Source organism: Hemiscyllium ocellatum, chromosome 31 (assembly GCF_020745735.1).
Source record: "Hemiscyllium ocellatum isolate sHemOce1 chromosome 31, sHemOce1.pat.X.cur, whole genome shotgun sequence".
NCBI lineage: Eukaryota > Metazoa > Chordata > Chondrichthyes > Orectolobiformes > Hemiscylliidae > Hemiscyllium > Hemiscyllium ocellatum.
Window position 1 is genome coordinate 38698250 of NC_083431.1, and position 21226 is coordinate 38719475.

A 21226-nucleotide genomic window follows, 5' to 3' on the forward strand; every position below is an offset into this window, starting at 1 on the left:
GATGGTGTAGCACCGCAACATTAGCAGTAAGGGATGTGTTCAGATGATGGAATCATGGGATTTAGAGTCAACCAAGTGAAAGACACAATTCAAATGGTGCCTGTATTTTCCATGCTGTTAATCTCATGTATCATGTCAATGGAATAAAGTGATCATGGGTTTTCACAACCATTGACATCATATGTCTTGAAAAGTTAAAATGACACATCCTAAAAGCTTAATGCAACACCATCGCTTGCGCCAACATTTCATTATTCACATCCTGAAAGTCACATACCTGAGCAAATGGTGCACCATAGTACAACCTACAAAAGACTTTCTCAGTCTATAATGGATGACTAATTCCATGCATTGGCAGAATCACACTGTGGTGTCAGTACAGAAGCTCAAATTGATTTCCTGCAATCTTCCACCTGGTAAACATGAGCAGTCCAGTAGTGTCAGGATTACTGTTATGCACAGAGCTCTGTATAATCTCATACATGAGATTCAATCTGCACTCACTGTGGTGAACAGACCACTTAAAATGCAATGGAATCAGTAAAAGATCTGAAATGCCTGTCCCCAGACTGCGTCAATACAATCACCGATTTTAAGGGTGATAAGGGTGCGCCACAAGGGATGGTACAATCTCCTTTATTTATCCTCCACGGAAGTGCAGTTTGCATTGTTGGGAGAAGTTCCAAGTAGAACTGATGAGAAGGACTGAAGCTGTGTAATTTTAAGGATTGATTGCCACACGGATTGGTGTAGCTCCATCACATGCATTTTAAAGGATGATCAGACTCCATTCCCCAGCCTTTTCACCATAGCTGTTGATATCTTTACTAATCAAGAACCTTGTCTTAAATACATTCAATGACTTGGATTCCACAGCCTTTTGTGATAGAGTTCCACAGATTCACCATCTTCTGGCTAAAGAAATTCCTCCTCATCTCTGTTCTAATGGGTTGTCCCTTCACTTTGATGCTGTTCTCCCAGGTCCTAGTCTCTCCAACTAGTGGAAACATCTTCTCTATTTCCACTCTATCCGGCCCTCTCAGTATCTGTAAGGTTCAATGAGATCCCCCCCGTCCTTCTAAACTCCATGGAGTACAGACCCAGAATCTTCAACTGCTCCTCATAAGCCAAGCTCCTCAACCCCAAAATCGTTTTTGTAACCCTCTTCTGGACCACCTCAAGGCCAGCACATTTTTAGCTATGGAATCCAATACTGCTCCCACTACTCCAAGTGCAGTCTGACCAGAGCCATATACAGCATCAGCAATACATCCCCACTATTGTATTCTAGCCTTTTTGAAATGAATGTTAACATTGCATTTGCTTTAACTGCCAACTGAACCTGTATGTTAACCTTAAGAGAATCCTGAACTAGGACTCCTGACTCCCTTTGTGCTACAGATTCCTGATGCCTTTCTCTGTTCAGAAAATAATCTGTGCCTCTATTCTTCCTATCAAAGTGCATAATCTCACACTTTCCCACATTATAGTCCATCTGTCACTCCCTGGCACATTCTCCTAATTCATCCAAGTCCGTCTGCAACCTCCCCGCTTCCTCCATCCTGTCTGTGTGTCATCTACAAACTTAGCAACAAATTCCTTTGTTAACGTATCACATGAATATTTGTAGACCTGGCAATACCTCATTGATCTCCACTAGTCACTCACTGCCCTCCTGAAAAAGACTCTCTGCCTTCTGCCAGTCAGCCAATCCTCTATGTATGCCATGGGCTCTTATGGCACCATAAGAGCATGCCTAGATCCAAAATGCCTCAACCAGTCACTAAACATTTGTTCACATAAATATTGACACTGAAAGAATTGTAAATTTAGGGGCAAAATTGTATTCCAAGCTGGATGCAAAATATGGATACCAGCCTGCCCATCTAGCACAAGAATCCCAAGAATGCTCAACATTTAGGATGCCTTTGGAATGCTTTTGTTTCTAAATCAAAATAATAACTAGCAATAGATCAAGACTTATTCAAATAGAGCATGGATAGGACAACTGAAAACATTTGTTTAGCTCATGGACGTGGATCAGACCACAACCTTCCCAACATGGATTTAACAGTATTTAACGGTACACAGTACTGTCAGCCAAATAAACACTTATGGGACAATTTGCTCCATTCATGAAGGCTGTCTCTGTCCAAGTTAAATAGAGGATATGAAACAAATTCTGACCTCATACGATAACAAGGATCTGCGATGTTACCTTGGATTTTTACATTTCTGTTTCCCATGTATTCCCAACCTCATGTGAATCTTGAAAAGATTTCAATTTCCTGAGCATGGCAAGACAACTGCCAATGTGTCTTTGATTCCCTCAAGCAGGTTCTGTCAGGAAAATCTTGCAGTACCTGACCACAGGAAAGACCTAATTCTTAAAGTGGATGCATCACAAAAACGCTAAGCAAACTTTTCTGATATGAAGAGAAATATTTAGCTCCGGTATTTGGCATCCTGTAATTTCACACCCATTGATTTAGTGAGAAATTAATGATTGAAACATTTAAGATGGTGGAAATGACCTGCTTTAAACTGCTCATAAATGCATCTATTAATCTATGAATGAGGATATGGCACTTCGGTCAGATACAAGGATGATTATATCTGACACACTGACCTGATTATCCAATACACACAAAGAACAAAATATTTTTCTTGATTGACACATGGATTTTCTTGATTATGAAACTGAAAATGATTGATTAGACTTTAGGCAGAGTCAGTGTCAGCAGTTGGTGAAGATGACTACTTACAAGAGTTGCAAAAGACCATTATCCAGGGATGACGCAATAGTAGTAAAGAAGTAGCTGGAAACTATGATTGTTTTGACTATACAGAGTTGAACCTGGTATATCTTGGTATGTCATTTCCAAGGTAAATAAGTCCGAATGCCTTTATTATGCCAGGGTATCAGCCATGCTATAGCAGGGACACATTGGGATTGAATGCACCAAATGCGAGCTTGAGAGTGTGCACGGACCAGAGATGGTTAAGGATATTCAATAACTTATGAATTTGTGTGAGATATGCCAAAAAGATCAACCCAAAACAAAAGGAGCTTTTATGTCCAGGTGATGTTTTATCGACTCCTTGGAGGAAATAGGCAACAGGTCAATTCACAGTGTATAGGGAAGACTGCATCTTTGTTTGGATTACTTCTCTAAATTTTCCATCATTCAACAACCTAGCAACACAAAGAATGTAATTATCACAGACACAATGACCACTATCTTCCGTTTATTCAGTTTCCCATAACAGCATATCTGACAATGGAGCACAACTTGTCTAGTCAAGTGTTTCGAGACATGCACACAAAAGTGGAGAGTGACCCATTGGATATTTTCACTCCACTATCCACATTCAAAGGACCAGTACAATGTATGACACACATGATCAAATCTGAGTGTAAACAAGAAAACAAGATTTCCACATTGCATATAATACCAATGGAGGAGACTATAATCCCCAGCACAACTAATGCTCAGAAAGCAAGTGAATGACTTTGCCTAGCAACCAATTGTCTAATCATTTCCAAACAGATGGCATTCTTTATCCTTCTCTTCCATCTGTGAAGCACATACACAACAATCAAGCAGACAGTGAACTACCAATGCATTGCACTGGACACAGTGTCAGAGTTAGAAATATAAATACATGGGTATCAGCAAAGAATTCTAGAACATACAACCATCCCAGATCATGCAAAGTCATTACTGATCATGAAGTTACATATGAAAAGACCAGAAGCCAGTAGTTATGTAATGATATCATCACTATATCAAAGCACGTGATTTAGGGTATACGGGTGTCAACCTCCATCTTATCTCAAGTCACTTGCTGATGGAAGCATACTGCTTTCTGTAATTGAATCACGTAACGCAAGCCCAGACATGCGTGTCTGTGAATGTAATACTTATATACATTAATAAGCTGTAATAAACATCTATTAGATTGGTAACATGGTATTGAACAATGTCCTAGTTTCTTACTTTTCAAGGGATAACATCAGCATTGCTTCATCAGGTCAAGAAACACTGTAGAAAGCAAAAGCTCCATCAAGTCCCACACATTGTGACTAATGCCTCATGGACTCATTGAATAAAAGCTGACTTGTCAGTGTCACCCACAATCAGACAACCAATTGAGTCTGTGGTAAAGCACAATCTTTGGGCTGTGCAGAAGGAACTAGATCATTCATGATCTGCCTGATCTGAAGCTGATATTCTATGGATTATATTTTTTAAACTCTTGACCTAATATCATTTGCAATAGAAACAATTGCCTATAATATATTTATTTGTGTCATGTTTCACAACTCCCCACTTTGGTAAATTGGCTGACTTAATCAAACTCTAATATTTCAAAGCAAATCTCAGCAGGACTTGTACACTTAATGGCAAGGTCCAAAGGAGTGTTGCTGAACAAATAGACCTTGGAGTGCAGATTCATAGCTCCCTGAAAGTAGAGTCACAAGTAGATAGGATAGTGAAGAAGGCGTTTGGCATACTTTCCTTTATTGGTCAGAGCATTGCGCATAGGAGTTGGGAGGTCATGTTGTGGCTGTACAGGACGTTGGTTAGGCTACTTTTGGAATAATGCGTGCAATCTTGGTCTCCTTCCTACTGGAAGGATATTGTGAAACTTGAAAGGGCTCAGAAGGATTTACAAGGATGCTGCCAGGGTTGGAGGGTCTGAGCTACAGGGAGAGGCTGAACAGGCTGGGGCTGTTTTCCCTGGAGCGTCAGAGGCTGAGAGGTGACCTCATAGAGGTTTATAAAATCATGAGGTGCATGGGTAGGATATATAGACAAGATCTTTTCCCTGGGCTGGGGGAGTCCAGAACTAGAGGACATAGGTTTAGGGTGAGAAGGGAAAGATATAAAGGGTACGTAAGTGCAGCTTTTTCATGCAGAGAGTGTTACGCATATGGAATGAGCTGCCAGAGGAAGTGGTGGAGGCTGGTAAAATTACAACAGTTAGAAGGCATCTGGATGGGTACATGAACAGGAAATGTTTACAGTGTTATGGGCCAAGTGCTGGCAAATGGGACTAGAATGGGTTGGGATATCTGGTCAGCATGGATGAGTTGGATCAGAGGGTCTGTTTCCGTGCTGTACATCTCTATGACTCTATAACTAGTATACCTGCTTTCCTAAACTTTTCTAAAGCTTTCCAGATCTTTAAAGATCTGTTTTCAATGACAGCTTTCCTATTTTAAAGAACCTCTTTCTTCTTCTCTCAATCTGTCTTTCTCACTTTCACTCTGTGTCTCGTATATAAGCAGGATTAAGTACTTTGGGCTTGAGGTATTTTGATAACTCAGACAAGCTAACAAATTACTTATTATGTAGACTGGCAAAAATAACTTAGCCTCTTTAAACCTTTGTAAGAATGCACTTTGCCGAATGAAAACATTAAAGCGTGTATTTTTTTCTAAATCCTTTCAGTGGAAAATGGTCCCAAAATTCTGAAACATGACAGCCAATCAATCAGTGGGAAGAATCCATGGCATTTGACAGCAGAGATGGTGTTAAACAGTGTGATCACATCAAGAGATAGCTAAAGTGAAATACCTCTCAAGATGGCATGAATGACAGAGAAATGAAATGAGAACTTTGTTGTCTGGCAATACCAAGTAAACATCGACAATCCCTGATAAGAGTTTGAAGGACATTGTCAGACTGTTTGAGAGGTCCTGAGCTCCAACGACCCTCTGACTACAGTCCAGGCCTTAATCAGTTTCTTGTTAGATATCAAAAGAACAGAAACTGCATTTTCTCTTGAGCAAGAAATAAATTAGACTCTGTTGCTTGGTTGTGTGTTACAAGAGTCTGCCCAGAGTGATGTGTAGTTTGAGCAGATTAGCTGAGGATTACTGGCCACAAAGGCCATGAGTTATTGAAATTCAGAATCACAGAAGTGTCACAGTATAGAAGAAGGACATTCGACCCATCATTCCTGCACTAGCCTGCAATTAATTGAGCACAAACACTGATACTGAAACCAGCAGCTGTGACCAGTCTATAAGCAGAGACAATGATGGTAGTCCCAGTCACTTGTCTTTGCTTAGGACCTTTTGTTGTACAAAAACATCAAAAAAATAACATGCTGGACATTCCATTTTCTCCTTCATGATTTTACTTTTATCATTTAAAAGAAAAGGATGAATAAACTACTCTCTGGCCCAACACATTTTCCCACTGTTGTGAGCTGAACTAACGTTTAACAACCAAAGTCACATCCCACACCCTGCCCCACCAGCAAAGTCCAATCTTAGCTCTATCACTGATTTTCTCCCACTTTTGGTAACATTACTCACCTCCACCTCAAGTTCATCCATCATTCTATCCATGCCAATGTGATATCTGAGCTTAAATATTCTAATGGTCCCTCAAAAAAATCACTTCACCCAAATGCTTGTAGCTTGCTCCCTTCATCCAGTGCCGTTTTATTTTAGCCAGTGCCTCATTTAAAATGCTCGCCCATGCTTAAATTCCTACCTTTGCATAGGCTCCCCCCCATCTCCAAAATTTCTTGTCCTCTAACTCGGATCTTCAGTGTCTTGTACATTCTTTTCCTCATCCACTAACCACCTAGACCTCTACCACTGTCCCCTCCCCTATCTCTCTGCATTTTCCTCTGTGTGGCTGGTCATGCCTAATGAACTATCACCCTAAATACCACTGTCACTCCTCCTGATTGCTTCCTCTGAAACTGACGAACAGTGGTCATTGTTTTCCCTTTTACCTCTGAGTACCACAGAATGGTTTTCCTTGCAAGGCAATGAGGCAGAAAACTCAAAAAGGGATCATGCTGTAAGGTTGAGTGAAATAGGAGTTGATGGGAAGGGTGAGGGCAGGAACAAATTAAAAATACTATACATGAATGCACGAAGCATTAGAAATAAGATGGATGAGGTTGAGGCTCATTTGGAAATTGGCAGATATGATATTGTGGGGATAACTGAGACATGGCTTCAAGTGGACATGGCCTGGGAAATGAATATTCAAGGCTACACGTGCTATTGTAAGGACAGAATGATGGGCAGAGGGGGTGGGGTGGCCGTGTTGTTGGTAAGGGATGATATTCAGTCCCTTGCGCGGGGGGACCTAGAATCAGGAGATGTAGAGTCAGTGTGGATAGAGCTGAGAAATTCTAAGAGTAAAAAGACCCTCTTGGGAGTTATCTACAGGCCCCCAAACAGTAATCTGGATGTCGGATGTAAGTTGAATCAGGAGTTGAAATTGGCCTGTTGCAAAGATGTAACTACAGTTGTTATGGGGGATTTCAACATGCAGGTAGACCGAGAGAATCAGGATGGTATTGGACCTCAAGAAAGAGACTTTGTGGAGTTCCTCTGAGATGGATTCTTAGAACAGCTGGTGCTGGAGCCTACCAGGGAGAAGGCAATTCTGGATCTGGTATTGTGCAACGAATCAGAATTGGTCAGGGACCTCGAAGTGAAGGAGCCATTGTGAAGTAGTGACCATAATACAATAAGCTTCAATCTGCAATTTGAGAGGGAGAGGATACAATTGGAAGTGACAATATTTCTGTTGAATAAAGGGAACTATGTAGCTATGAAGGAGGAGCTGGCCAGAGTTCAATGGTACAATACCTTAGCAGGGATGCCAGTGGAGGAATAATGGCGGATATTTCTGTATATAATGCAGAAGATGCAGGATCAGTTCATTTCAAAAAGGAAGAAAGATCCTAGGAGGAGGCATGGGTGGCCGTGGCTGATGAGGGAAGTTAAGAAACACACAAAGTTAAAAAAAGAAAACGTATAACGTAGCAAAGATAAGTGGGAAAACAGAGGACTGGGAAGCTTTTAAAGAACAACTGAGGATTACTAAGAAGGAAGTACGCAGAGAAAAAATGAGGTACGAAGGTAAACTGGCCAATAATATAAAGAAGGATAGTAAAAGCTTTTTTAGGTATGTGGAAGGCAAAAAAATGGTTAAGACTAAAATTGGGCCCTTGAAGACAGAAACAGGGGAATATATTACAGGGAACAAAGAAATGGCAGAAGAGTTGAATTGGTACCTAAGATCTGTGTTCACTGGGGAAGACACAAGCAATCTCCCAGAGGTAACAGTGGCTGAAGGACCTGAACTTAAGAGAATTTATATTTGCCAGGAATTGGTGTTGGAGAGACTGTTAGGTCTGAAGGTTGATAAGTCTCCGGGGCCTGATGGTCTACATCCCAGGGTACTGAAGGAGGTGGTTCAAGAAATTGTTGATGCGTTGGTGATTATTTTCCAGATTTCAATAGATTCGGGATCAGTTCTTGCGGATTGGAGGGTGGCTAATGTTGTACCACTTTTTAAAGAAAGGTGGGAGAGAGGAAGCAGGAAATTATAGACCAGTTAGTCTGACCTCCGTGGTGGGAAAGATGCTGGAGTCTATTATAAAGGATGAAATTACGACACATCTGGATAGTAGTAACAGGATAGGTCAGCATGGATTTATGAAGGGGAAATTATGCTTAACTAAGCTTCTGGAATTTTTTGAGGATGTAACTCTGAAGATGGATGAGGGAGATCCAGTAGATGTAGTGTACCTGGACTTGCAGAAAGCTTTTGATAAAGTCTCACATAGGAGGTTAGTGAGCAAAATTAGGGCACATGGTATTGGGGGCAAAGTACTAACTTGGATTGAAAGTTGGTTGGCTGATAGGAAACAAAGAGTAGTGATAAACGGCTCCATTTCGGAATGGCAGGCAGTGACCAGTGGGGTACCACAGGGATCAGTGCTGGGACCGCAGCTTCTTACAATATATGTTCATGATATAGAAGATCGTATCAGCAATAACATTAGCAAATATGCTGATGATACTAAGCTGGGTGGCAGGGTGAAATGTGAGGAGGATGTTAGGAGATTACAGGGTGACCTGGACAGGTTAGGTGAGTGGTCAGATGCATGGCAGATGCAGTTTAATGTGGATTAACTGTATGGTTATCCACTTTGGTGGCAAGAACAGGAAGGCAGATTACTACCTAAATGGAATCAATTTAGGTAAAGGGGCAGTACAAAGAGATCTGGGTGTTCTTGTACACCAGTCAATGAAGGTAAGCATGCAGGTACAGTAGGTAGTGAAGAAGGCTAATAGCATGCTAGCCTTCATAACAAGAGGGATTGAGTATAGAAGCAAAGAGGTTCTTCTGCAGCTTTTCAGGGCCCTGGTGAGACCACACCTGGAGTATTGTGTGCAGTTCTGGTCTCCAAATTTGAGGAAAGACATTCTGGCTATTGAGGGAGTGCAGCGTAGGTTCATGAGGTCAATTCCTGGTTTGGTGGGATTACCTTACACTGAAAGACTGGAGCGACTGGGCTTGTATACCCTTAAGTTTAGAAGACTTAGAAGGGATCTGATTGAGACATATAAGATTATTAAAGGATTGGACACTCTGGAGGCAGGAAACATGTTTCCGCGGATAGGTGAGTGCCGAACCAGAGGACACAACTTAAAAATACGGGGTAGACCATTTAGGACAGAGATGAGGAGAAACTTCTTCACCCAGAGAGTGGTGGCTGTGTGGAATGCTTTGCCCTACAGGGCAGTGGAGGCCCAGTCTCTGGATTCACTTAAGAAAGAGTTGGATAGAGCTCTCAACGATATTGGAATCAAGGGTTATGGAGATAAGGCATAAACAGGATACTGATTAAGGCTGATCAGCCATGATCATATTGAATGGTGATGCAGGCTTGAAGGGCAGAATGGCCTACTCCTGCACCTATTGTCTATTGTCTATTGAAAGGTGCTCGGCATTATGCAAGTTATTATTGCCAGTATTGCTGTCCCTGCAACTCTGCTGGTTATAATTCAGCCTCTTTAACCCCAGCTCACTGTTGGCAGTGTGGGATCTCATTAAGAAATCAAATTGCGACAAGGTGTTGATCGAAATCCATAAGGAAATGGTCTAGGAATGGAATTGTCCTCCTGTTTCTGCATATTTCTCTCAAAATGAAGACCTTCTGCAAACTTTCCCAACCACTCCCACCCCCCACCCCCCACTCCCCCCCGACTCCCACTCATGCCTCAGCCAAGTCTTTTTTCAGGTGTCTCCCATATGATTCTTTTCGCATTTGGAAGTCTATCTCCACCACTACTCAGCTTTATCCTGATAACTACTGTGAAGGGAGGCAATGGCCTAATGATATTATCACTGAACTGCTAAGCCAGAGAGACAAGTAATGTTCTGGGGACTTTGGTTTGAATCGTGCCTTGATTGATGATGGAATTTGAATTCAGTAAAAATCGGGAATTAAAAGTCTAAATGACAATATGAAACCATTGTCAATTGTCGGAAAAACCCTTCTGGTTCACTTAATGTCCTTTAGGAAAGAAAATGCTATCCTTAGCTGGTCTGGCCTACATGTGACTCCAGACCCACAGCAATGTCTTCACTGCCCTCTGGACAATTAGGGATGGGCAATAAATGCTGGCCCAGCCAGTATGCTCACATTCTGTGAGTGAAATAAGGAAAAGCTCCAGCAGTAAGCAAAACACAATTAACACAAGGCTGCTTGACATGATCTCACCCTGACATCACATCAACCTCTAACAGAGGTACCAGAGTGGCTGAAAGATTGCCCGAGGGGAAGAAGCCACGTACCCTCAATCGAGTGAAGTTAGTACTTTGCAAAAAGGCAAACAGACTGTGTGTGTTTTTCTGAGGAAGGGATATTGGAATAGCACTGAAGTTCAAGTCAGATTCCTCCCTTGGTCAGTGATGAGATTAAATAGATCATTCACTGGGATCCTGCTGTGCAGAGTCAAACTAGGAGAAAGTGAGGACTGCAGCTGCTGGAGATCAGAACTGAAAAATGTGTTCCTGGAAAAGTGCAGCAGGTCAGGCAGCATCCAAGGAGCAGGATATTCCTGAAGAAGGGCCTATGCCTGAAATGTCGATTCTCCTGCTCCTTGGAAGCTGCCTGACCTGCTGCGCTTTTCCAGCAACACATTTTTCAGTGCAGAGTCAAACTGCCTTGTTTGGGCCACTAACAATTGTAAATATGTTACAGAAAGAGTTCATTGGCTATAAAACACTTGGTAATGTCCTGAGGATGCATTACAAATAAAAGGCCTTTCTCTGCCAAATAATTAATTTGCCGATTAATTCTGCCAAATAATGAACTTGTCAGGTTTCTGAAGTCAAGCTTAATGTTACAGTACCCGTTTACCACACTGTCTGGTTAGATTTTGATTTTCAGTGCTGTGGCCATCACCCATCACTTCAAAGTGATCCCAAAAGCCAATAGGAAGATAGTAATGGTGACTATATAAAGCACATCCTGAGTTTAACTGAGAAATGAAGGACATTTACAATCAAAACATCGTGACAATGTGACATGATGTAGGTCAAAACTAACTCAGGATATTGTGCAAATAATGTCAACATGTACAAATGTAAATTACATACTGAATGTCTGTCCAGTCACGAGTTGACATTGATCATGTATTTGCACTGGGCAGATGGGAATCAGTTCTAGGCCCAGATTACATAGGCCATTCAGCCCGTCAACCTTCTGCCATTCAACAAGATCAGGACAGATCTGATTGTGGTCTCAACTTCATTTTTTTTTGTCTAACCCCTTGACTTACTGTCAAGCAAAAACCTATCTGTCTCTGCCTTGAATAAATTCAATGACTCTCCATTGCCTTCTACAGAAGACAATTCCACATGCTAATGATACTCAGAGAAAACAACTCTCTTCCTTTCAGTCTTAAAAGGGAAAGCTCTTCTCCTTAAATAGTGTTCACCAGTTCTATCTCCCCCATAAACATCCTCCTGGCGTCAGTCCTATTAAGTTACCACAGAAACTTAAATATTTCTCAAAAAAGTTATCTCATGTTTTTCCAGTAAGTATGGCCCAAACCTATTCAACCTTTCTTCACAATATAAGTCCCTGGTCCCAGGAATGAGTCACGTCAACCTTCTCTGAACTACTTGTAATGTGATTATATCCTTTTTCAAATAACAGGGACAAAACTGTACAGTGTTCTAGATCAGTCTCACCAAGGCCTTATACAGCCGCAGTAAAACCTCCCTACTTCTATCTTCTATTCTCCTTGCAATAAATGCCAACATGCCATTTTGCTTCCTAATCCCTTGCTGGGTATACATACCAAGTACGTGTGATTCATGGACCAGAGTTCTGCAATTTCTCCACACTTAAATATTAGGCAGTTTTTCTCTTCTTTTCCTGTCAATATGGACAAGTTCTTCTTTTCTCATATTATACTCTATCTGTTGAATTTTGTGCCCACTCATTAAACCAGACTGTACCCCTTTGCATCACCTCTCCCATTCACTTCTTGGTGTTTAGTGTCTTTGAGATATTAAATCGTTTACTATCCAACCATTTCTTTGTTTCCCATTATAAGTTCCTCAGATCCACTTTAGAGGGCCAGCTCTAACTCCAGTTACTCTTTTTGTCAGTTATACAAAAGCTTTTACAAGTATTTGAATATGTTTCCACTCATGATTATGTGCTCCATTTATATTACTTATACTTTATTGTACATTGCAACCACTGTTAGGGGGCTTATAAACAATTTGTAAAAGTGACTTCTAACTTTTCTAATTTCCTATTTCTGCCCAAACAAATTCAATATCTCAATCTTTGTGATGGGACCATCTCTCAATCATCTAGTAATGACATCCTTTAGTAACAATGCTACCCACTACCTTTTTCCAGTTTATCTTTTCACATTGTCTTGTATCCTTCAATATAGAGTCTCTACCATACGTCAGGAGCATTTCAGAACTGACAGCCAGACTACTGCGACCCTTAGGACTCATAACGGCACACAAACCAACAGCCACGCTCAGACAACAACTCACTAGAACAAAGGACCCGATACCCAACATGAGCAAAACTAATGTAGTTTACAAAATACCATGCAAGGACTGCACAAAACACTATATAGGACAAACAGGAAGACAGCTAACAATCCGCATACATGAACATCAACTAGCCACGAAACGACACGACCAGCTATCCCTAGTAGCCACACACGCAGACAACAAGCAACATGAATTCGACTGGGAAAACACTACTATCATAGGGCAAGCCAGACAGAGAACAGCCAGGGAATTCCTAGAGGCATGGCATTCATCCACAAACTCCATCAACAAACACATCGACCTGGACCCAATATACCAACCACTACAGCGGACTGCTGAAACTGACACCCGGAAGCGGCAAGGACAGACCACTATAAATACCGGAAGAAACATCAAAGAAGCGCTTCGCAGGAGGCTCCAAAGCACTGATGATGTCGCCTAGCCAGGGGACGAAACGTTTGCAACAAAAACTTCCAGCTCGGCGAACAGAACCACAACAACGAGCACCCGAGCTACAAATCTTCGCACAAACCTTGAATAGAGTCTCTGTTTGGATTACCCTGTAACCATGTCTCTGTAATGGCTAGTAGGTCATACATTACTTATTTCTATCTGTACTACCATACTCATACTTTGTTATAAGTACTGCTGCTTTTAGGCAAGTCAAGTAAAGTTGTCATAGTCCCAAAGGACCAGAGGGTCTCTTTAAAATGAGATGACTAGTGTTAATTTAATCTGAGGGTCACCACACCTCAGGTAAGGGAAGAGCTTGAGAAGTAGCAACCTTCATGGTAACCTCAGCCTGTGTGGAAATTGAGCCCGCTCTGTTGGCATTACGCTGCATCACAAACAACTGTCCAGCCAACTGAGCTAACCAACTAGTGAATTTACCTTTTTCATTCAGGCAAAGTGCTTTGAACCCTCTCCTTTTATCACTTTTGAACTCTCCATCCCTTCCCAACACATTTTGCTTATCAATCTCAATGTAACCCTGCTCTATGACATGCTACTTCCCTTAGTTTTAACACATCTCTTCTCACATGACCTTTTCCTGCTACTCTTTAGTTTAAAGTCCTTTCTGCAGCCCCAGTTGCATGGTTTGTCAGAGCACTTGTCTCAGACTGCTCAGGTGAAATTCACACCAACAGTCTCGCTTCCACTTTCCCCAAAACTGACCTCCGTGTCCCATGAATTGAAAATGTATAACTAGCAGGTTTCTGGCCCATGCAATGAGATCGATACTTACACTGCAGAGTTTCTGGTAAAATATGATAACCGTGCATAGTTTGCTAGATCCTACTTCGAGCACAAGAACAGGAATAATTAAATCCAAACCTCACTTCATTCAATCCGATGGGTTTGTGGGAAAATCACAGTACAGTCAGAAACCTAGCCACAGCTGTTAAGGTGTGTGAAACTGTCAAAGTTCTAGTTTTGTCCATCTCCTAGTCAATTGCTTGTGAATTGCAAGGTTAGGCAAGTGTGCATAGGAAGGAAAACATTTCCCCATATTATTGGAAAATTGGAGCAGAAATACGAGCAGAAGACTAGGTACAAAGAATACAATATAATCTTCACTATAAGTTGAACCTGAACAAAGTCGCAGACTCTCATGTGGTCTGTACACAACATCACTCAAGACAATAGGAATTCAGGTGAATGTCCAAAACAAATGTGGAAATACCGGTGCAATAGGACTGAAAAATGAAACCAGAAGATTTCATTAAGACATGGTAGAAAATGGATTGATTTAGGCTTGGTTCAATAGGCAAGAGACTGCAGCCTCTCCTGTTGCTTAGTGTTTTGCAGTTATATTATGAACTTAAAATGTAGCTGGATATTAGGGTGGAATGACTAAATGAATCACAGGTGCAATTTTCTGTCAAGGACTTTATTACTTCATAGCAGTGGAAAGAAAACACCTCAAGATCCAGAAGCCTCTTCACAGAATAAAGGGAAACGTCCGCTTTTTATATTTTTAGCCTGCCTATGGTTGTTACAAACCAATCTCATTAGTAATTGATTCCGTCCACATCCCATCAGGTTAATCATGTGACTGTGTGATCAGTTGATGGATATTTCTGAGACTCCCATGATCATATGATGTTTACCAGATCCCTTTATCACTTATCCTTGGGCCTTCACAATATGTCTTTTCAGCCACATTCCAGGCTTTAGTTCCTGCATTAGTTGTTACTATGCCAACAGCAAGGGGACTCCAATCTGAATACCCATTGGAATGCATTTAAAACCCTTAATGCCTGAATACTTAAAATGCAAATTTTTAAATAAATACAACCTGTGGCTCAGATCCTACTTTCCTATACCATGATGAATCTCAAATTTTGGATCACCCTGGGATGGAAGCTTCTATCAGCCTTTCTCAACAATGTTCCCCATCTCTGAACAAGCAGCTGCATTTGCTACTGCTTTAAAAAATTCCATTGGCTGAATTTCACAAGACCCTTTGTGTATTTTTTTAATCTCAACACGTCGGATATACACCTTCTATAAATGTGTAAATTGTTCTAGCTTGGAGTTTAACTTGAAATATCAAATTAGGCAAAATGCTGTTTTAGCTAAAAAACATCTTCCCCAGCCATTTTATATCAACTGAGAATCACTTTTAGCCATTTTATGCTGCTTCAGCCATGGGCAGCCCTAACACCAGATACAGGGGGAAATGAAAATTTGTAACATAAAAAAGGTAGAACAACAGACACGCAGAGTTTAAATGTTTGTTAATATTTTGCATCATGGCACTTTGAGTATGAATATAAAGAAAAGATTTTAAAATTGGAATGCACAACAGTAAAATAAGTGTCAAATGACATTTGGAATCATTCTTGTGAAAGCTCTGATCAACTCTAAGACTGAAAGTGGAGATGATTTGGAGATGCCGGTGTTGGACTGGGGTGTACAAAGTTAAAAATCACACAACACCAGGTTATAGTCCAACAGGTTTAATTGGAAGCACACTAGCTTTCGGAGTGACGCTCCTTCATCAGGTGATTGTGGAGGGCTCGATCGTAACATAGAATTTATAGCAGAAATTTGCAGTGCACAATCACCTGATGAAGGAGAGTCACTCCGAAAGAAAGTGGAGATGGTTGTGTGAACAAAAGAATACTGCACCATCTAGTGGCCTCAGTTATAGCCACACAATAGCTCACTGAGCCGGCGGGGATTTCCTGTTTCAAGTTAATAACTTGCCTGCTAGAGACCATTTGCCCCCAGCCACTGCTACTAACCCAGTTTTCTGTGATCACACATGTAGCAGCATTGTTAAAGAATCTTTGGATGGGCAATACAGATTTACTACAGCTAAATTGTCAATGGGAGAATATGTTAACAATTTATCAATTTGAAAGGCCTTTTATTTGTAAAATTAATCACTGATCAATTGAATAAATGCCCCAAACACTAATATCTGAATATTGCATGTTGAAAATTGGAAAGCCTGGGAATGAGGTGTGGAATTCAAGAATCAGGACATGCTTGCCATTTTTAAAGTGTTCCCATGTCATCCTGGCTTGCTGAAAATCCAGGCCAATATTCTGAAACAAATTAATTGTCATTTATTAGAATATGGGTTAATAAGTGACAGCAAATTGTTTTTGTGACAGGCAAACCATGTCTAACTAACATTTCATGGTGGAAAGCTGTTGGTAGAACCCTGGAGCCAGTTGATTTTGATTAGGTTGGATTCCCTACAGCGTGGAAACAGGCCCTTTGGCCCAACCAGTCCACACTGACCCTCTGAAGAGTAACCCACCCAGACTCACTTCCCTTTGACTAATGCGCCTAACAGTATGGGCAATTTAGCATAGCCAATTCACCTGGCCTGCACATCTTTGCACTGTGGGCGGTAACCCGCACAGACACTGGGAGAATGTGCAAACTCCACACAGAAAGTCACCCGAGGCTGGAATTAAACCTGGGACCCTGGTGCTGTGAGGCAGCAGTGCTAACCACTGAGCTACCGTACCGTTTTAGCTGAGATAAGGACATTAATTGATTAAAGCTCACCAGCATGAATTTGTTTAAGGTCATTTGTTGAGTTTTATAAAGAGGTGACAAGGAGGGTTGATGGGGATAACACATTGATGTATTCTTGATGGATTTCAGCAACGATTGTGAGATGGTACCTGACAGACTGGTTAGAAAGCTGATTGCTTTGGAGCTCCAAAATTCATGTGGCAAGTTGGATGCAGAATTGGCTCAGTGGTCAATGCAGTTTTGTGACTTTAATGCTGCTCACAATGGAGATCCACATGGGCTAAGTACTAGGCCCATTGATTTTTGTCCTTTGAACCATGATTTAGAATTAAACATGAGGAGCATAATTAAGGTGTTACCAAATGATCCAAAAATTGACTATTATTTATACTGTAGAAGAAAGCTATAGATTGCAGGAAGACACCAATGGACTAGTCAGAAAGCAGACATATGGCAAATAAAATTCAATCCAGGGATGTGTGATGTAATATATCTGAGGATGAAAATCAAGGCAAGCAAATAGTCAATAAGTAGTAGAATTCTGCACAGTATGAAAATGTAGAGGCACGTTGGAGTACATATCCATGAATTCCTGAAATTAATAGGATAGTTAGATCAGATGGTTAAGAAGTACAAGATCTATTAATTGATAGAATACAGAATGAGGGAGGGAGCTTGCATTAGAACTGTATAAATTGCTTGTCATGATGGGGGTTCATGATATTAATTTTGTAAATTCTTCTAAACATTGTATTGTTGAACAGTGGACTGAGTTTTGAGATTGTTTCTAAAATGGATTCAGAGAATCACTTAACTTTCTCATCGTGGACTAAGACTGGAACCAACACCAAAGAAACAAAGGGAAGACATTGTCAGACATATGTAAAACAAAAAGAAACTTGAAGTTTGGTTTTTTGTACAATCCAAATAAGATCCAAAACAAAGACAGGAATTCTGAGGAAGGGTCACTGGACCCAAAGCATTAACTTTCTTTTCCCCCCGCAGATGCTGCCAGACCTGCTGGGTTTTTCCTGCAATTTTTGTCTTTGTTTCTGATTTCTAGCACCCGTAGTTCTTCTGTTTTTTTTTTGCAGATAAGATCCATTGACTTGATAGCATTCCTACCATCAAAGACCTTAATTGAAAAGGAGTTTGTGGTGTAAAAACCGTGAGCCTCCCTGAACACTGTAGGTGGTTAAAAAGACTTTGGGATGTTAAGTGGGATTATACAGAACAGGCTTCAGCATTTTGTTACAAATTACATGAAAGATTAACCATTTTTGCTTGCCTGCCCAAAACAATATGAATCCCTTCCCAGCCCCTACACCTCCCTCCCATTCCTCTCAGCCACCTATTGGATTCATTCCTCCTATTGACCGACCAGGTTTTACCCTCTACCTATCTTCACTTATCCCCACCTCACCATCCTGCCTGCATCACCTCCTTTATTTGCAGCTCCTCCTATACCCACCCCTGGTCCTGACGAAGGGTTACGCCAGAAATGTTGACTTTTCCACCTCCTGATGTTGCCTGGCTTGCTTGCTGTGTTCTTCCAGCCTCCTGCTTGTCTACCTTGGATTCCAGCATCTGCAGTTTTTTTGTCTCAAACACGGTGGTTCTGTGGTTAGCACTGCTGCCTCACAGTATGAGAGACCTGGGTTCGATTCCACCCTCAAGCGACTGTCTGTATGGAGTTTGTGCATTCGCCCGTCTCTGTATGGGTTTTTTCCAGGTGCTCGGTTTCCTCCCACAGTCCAAACAAATGCAGGCTAGGTAGATTGACTTTGGAAAATGCAGAAGAAGGTGGATTTTTCTGGGATTCTCTTTAGAGGGTTGGTATGGACTTTATGGGCTGAATAGCCTGCTGTGGAGATTCTGTGATTCTATCTTCAATTCCTATCCAGCAAGGATTTGAAAGTTGTGACAGAACTTCAACAGTTTAAATTATTAATTTCATCAATAATGATCAATTCATCACTGTTCAAAATGGGTGACTTTTCTGATTTTAAATGCAGTAAAACTTTTAACTAGCACTTCATTGTTATCCTCTCCAGTATCTCTGCTGCCTGTTTCTTTACCAGCACATTGGCAGCAACCAATTCTCACATCAGAACAAAATACTCAATTAGGACTTCAGCCTAAAGTGACTACACTATTATGTTAGTTATCATGTGTTACTTATATCTTTAAAAAATATGTTTGGATTCCCCTTTACGTTAGCTGCTAATCTATTCTCAAGCAAACAATTTCTATCTTTCTTATTCCTTTTTTGTAGACTCCTTAGTATTTTCTGCGTTCAGCTTGACTCTTCACTATTATTAACCTTACATTAACTGTATCATTCATTTTACATTTCATTTTCATCTCAGTCATTTGTTGTCCTAAAACTGCTCGATTTGAATGACCATTCTCTCGTTCTTTAGGAAATATGTCTGTCATGTACTAACCATCTCCTTTTTGAAGAACTCTTATTTTTCGGTTGCTTTGCCAACCAATTCTTTGATTCCTTTTAAATATTGTGAATAGAGAAAATTATTTCAAGGTATACCTGGCAAGTGTTTGTTCTTGGATCTTCATAATGTTGATGATGCGCCTTCAAAACGTGTCACTAATTATCCAACTGTCAGCAGTGGTTTTCACAGGAAGGCCGTTCCTGTAATATGTAATGTACACAATGCATATCATATGAAAAATGTACGTAAATATCCGTACAATTACTTTCAGCAAACTGACAAGGGAGAGTGGCACAGATTTCCCGATTCCCCTTATATCGGGATTGACAGATAACGAGACAGAGAAAATAATTCGGGAGAAGGATGAAGAGGTAAGAAATGTGCCAATTGAATTAACCTTTTTTTGTGTTGGGTCCCTGTAGGACCCAATTAAATTTTGTAATTAGTGTGTTGAAGATTACAGGGACTAAATCATTGTTAATGAGGTAAATGCACAAATTAACTTTATACTAACTCATCACAGTTCTCTGGTGTAAGTATGCATCTCCTACTATGACAGTAAGATATTTAATGAGCAAAGACAGAATTGCAGTCACAATTAGAGCAGTGCTTTATTGTGTTTGACGAAGACTGCTGTGATTACAAGTTATTTTTCTGGGCCAGGCTCAATTAGGAGGGCAATTTAGATTTCCAAGGCTATTGCTACTTCTCACTGGGAGACTAATGAAACAAAAACCAGCATGATCTAAGGGTTCATCCGTAAGAGGACCTTGTCACTACTGATATCATCCACTCATTGCGGTTCAAGATTCCTACATATAAACAGTAAACCCTACGGTATTACAGACAACTTTTATGTTGTCATCCTACTTTGCTGAAAATCTGTGGGCCTCTATCACAATGCCAATCGTTTGGAGGTACAGGCCCTAACATGGTCCAATCAAGGCAATATAGAAGGTCTCCATATTAGAGAACTGGAGGAGTTGGCAATAATCAATCAAACTGGTCAGCAGAGGTTAATACTTCATCTTCTGTACAGTTTCACTTAAGACTTGATTCTGATAATGGTTAACCTATCAATTAGCATATTCACTTCCTTGCATATTCTATTTAAATATGAATACAACAAATGCATTGTAAAGTCATTCCTTAAACTGAAGTGTTTTAATTACCGATGAATGAATCCAGTTGGGAGAGGACAGTTGGTTCAAGAAGAGGAGTGGGCAGCTCACTAGAAAATTTATTTGTTGTGATTTTCATTAATCTCGACCTGCCTTTCTAACATTTCTTCGATCACTATTGTAGAGGGAGGAAAGGTACTATATAAATCAAATCTTTCTCTTAATAGTGAAATGTTACAGCTGGTCATAGAGTTACCAAGAAGGAGGAAATCAGCCAAACGTCCTAGCGTTATGTGACACTTGTAGAAAATGCACATATGGGGATGTCAGGGGTGAGGATAAGATCAGAGCTGGCCTCGATGCCCTGTGTTGCCATTTGGGTGTAGCTGCAAAGAATTATTGGCAAGCTGCAAAGGACCCAGTAGCAACCCGCAAAGGATGTAGGGAATGATTAAGAAGAGGCTTATAGCTCTGTGCAAAATCATTTTCATTCTTTTGTTTTCCAGTTGCGGCGGATGCAAGAAATGTTGCAGAAGATTAAGCAACAAATGCATGGCCAGAATCCTGATGGATTGTAGCACGTGGTGTTTGCCAGTTTCTTCAGGGATTTAAGATGTTTACAGTCTTTAGCCCTGCCAAGAGGCATGGAGACAGATCCTAGGCCCAAGGCTTTGTGGCTTGGAGCTCAGCCCATCCAAATCACTAACTTCAGAATCCAACAATCACACCTTTCACTGGAAAAAATGCATCCATTTTATTAATCCCACTAACTTAAAGCACTTAAAAT

The 21226-nt window shown here is 40.8% G+C and overlaps 1 protein-coding gene across 1 annotated transcript in view; it reads left to right on the forward strand.

Annotated features, from left to right (window-relative positions):
- LOC132830264 (septin-4-like) overlaps positions 1 to 21017 on the forward strand; it is an 88694-nt gene extending 67677 nt beyond the window's left edge. The window contains exons 10-11 of the mRNA XM_060847807.1: positions 19590 to 19689; positions 20946 to 21017. Coding sequence (XP_060703790.1) covers positions 19590 to 19689; positions 20946 to 21017 — 172 coding nt within the window. The remainder of the gene's footprint in view (positions 1 to 19589; positions 19690 to 20945) is intronic.
- Positions 21018 to 21226: the final 209 nt, after the last annotated feature.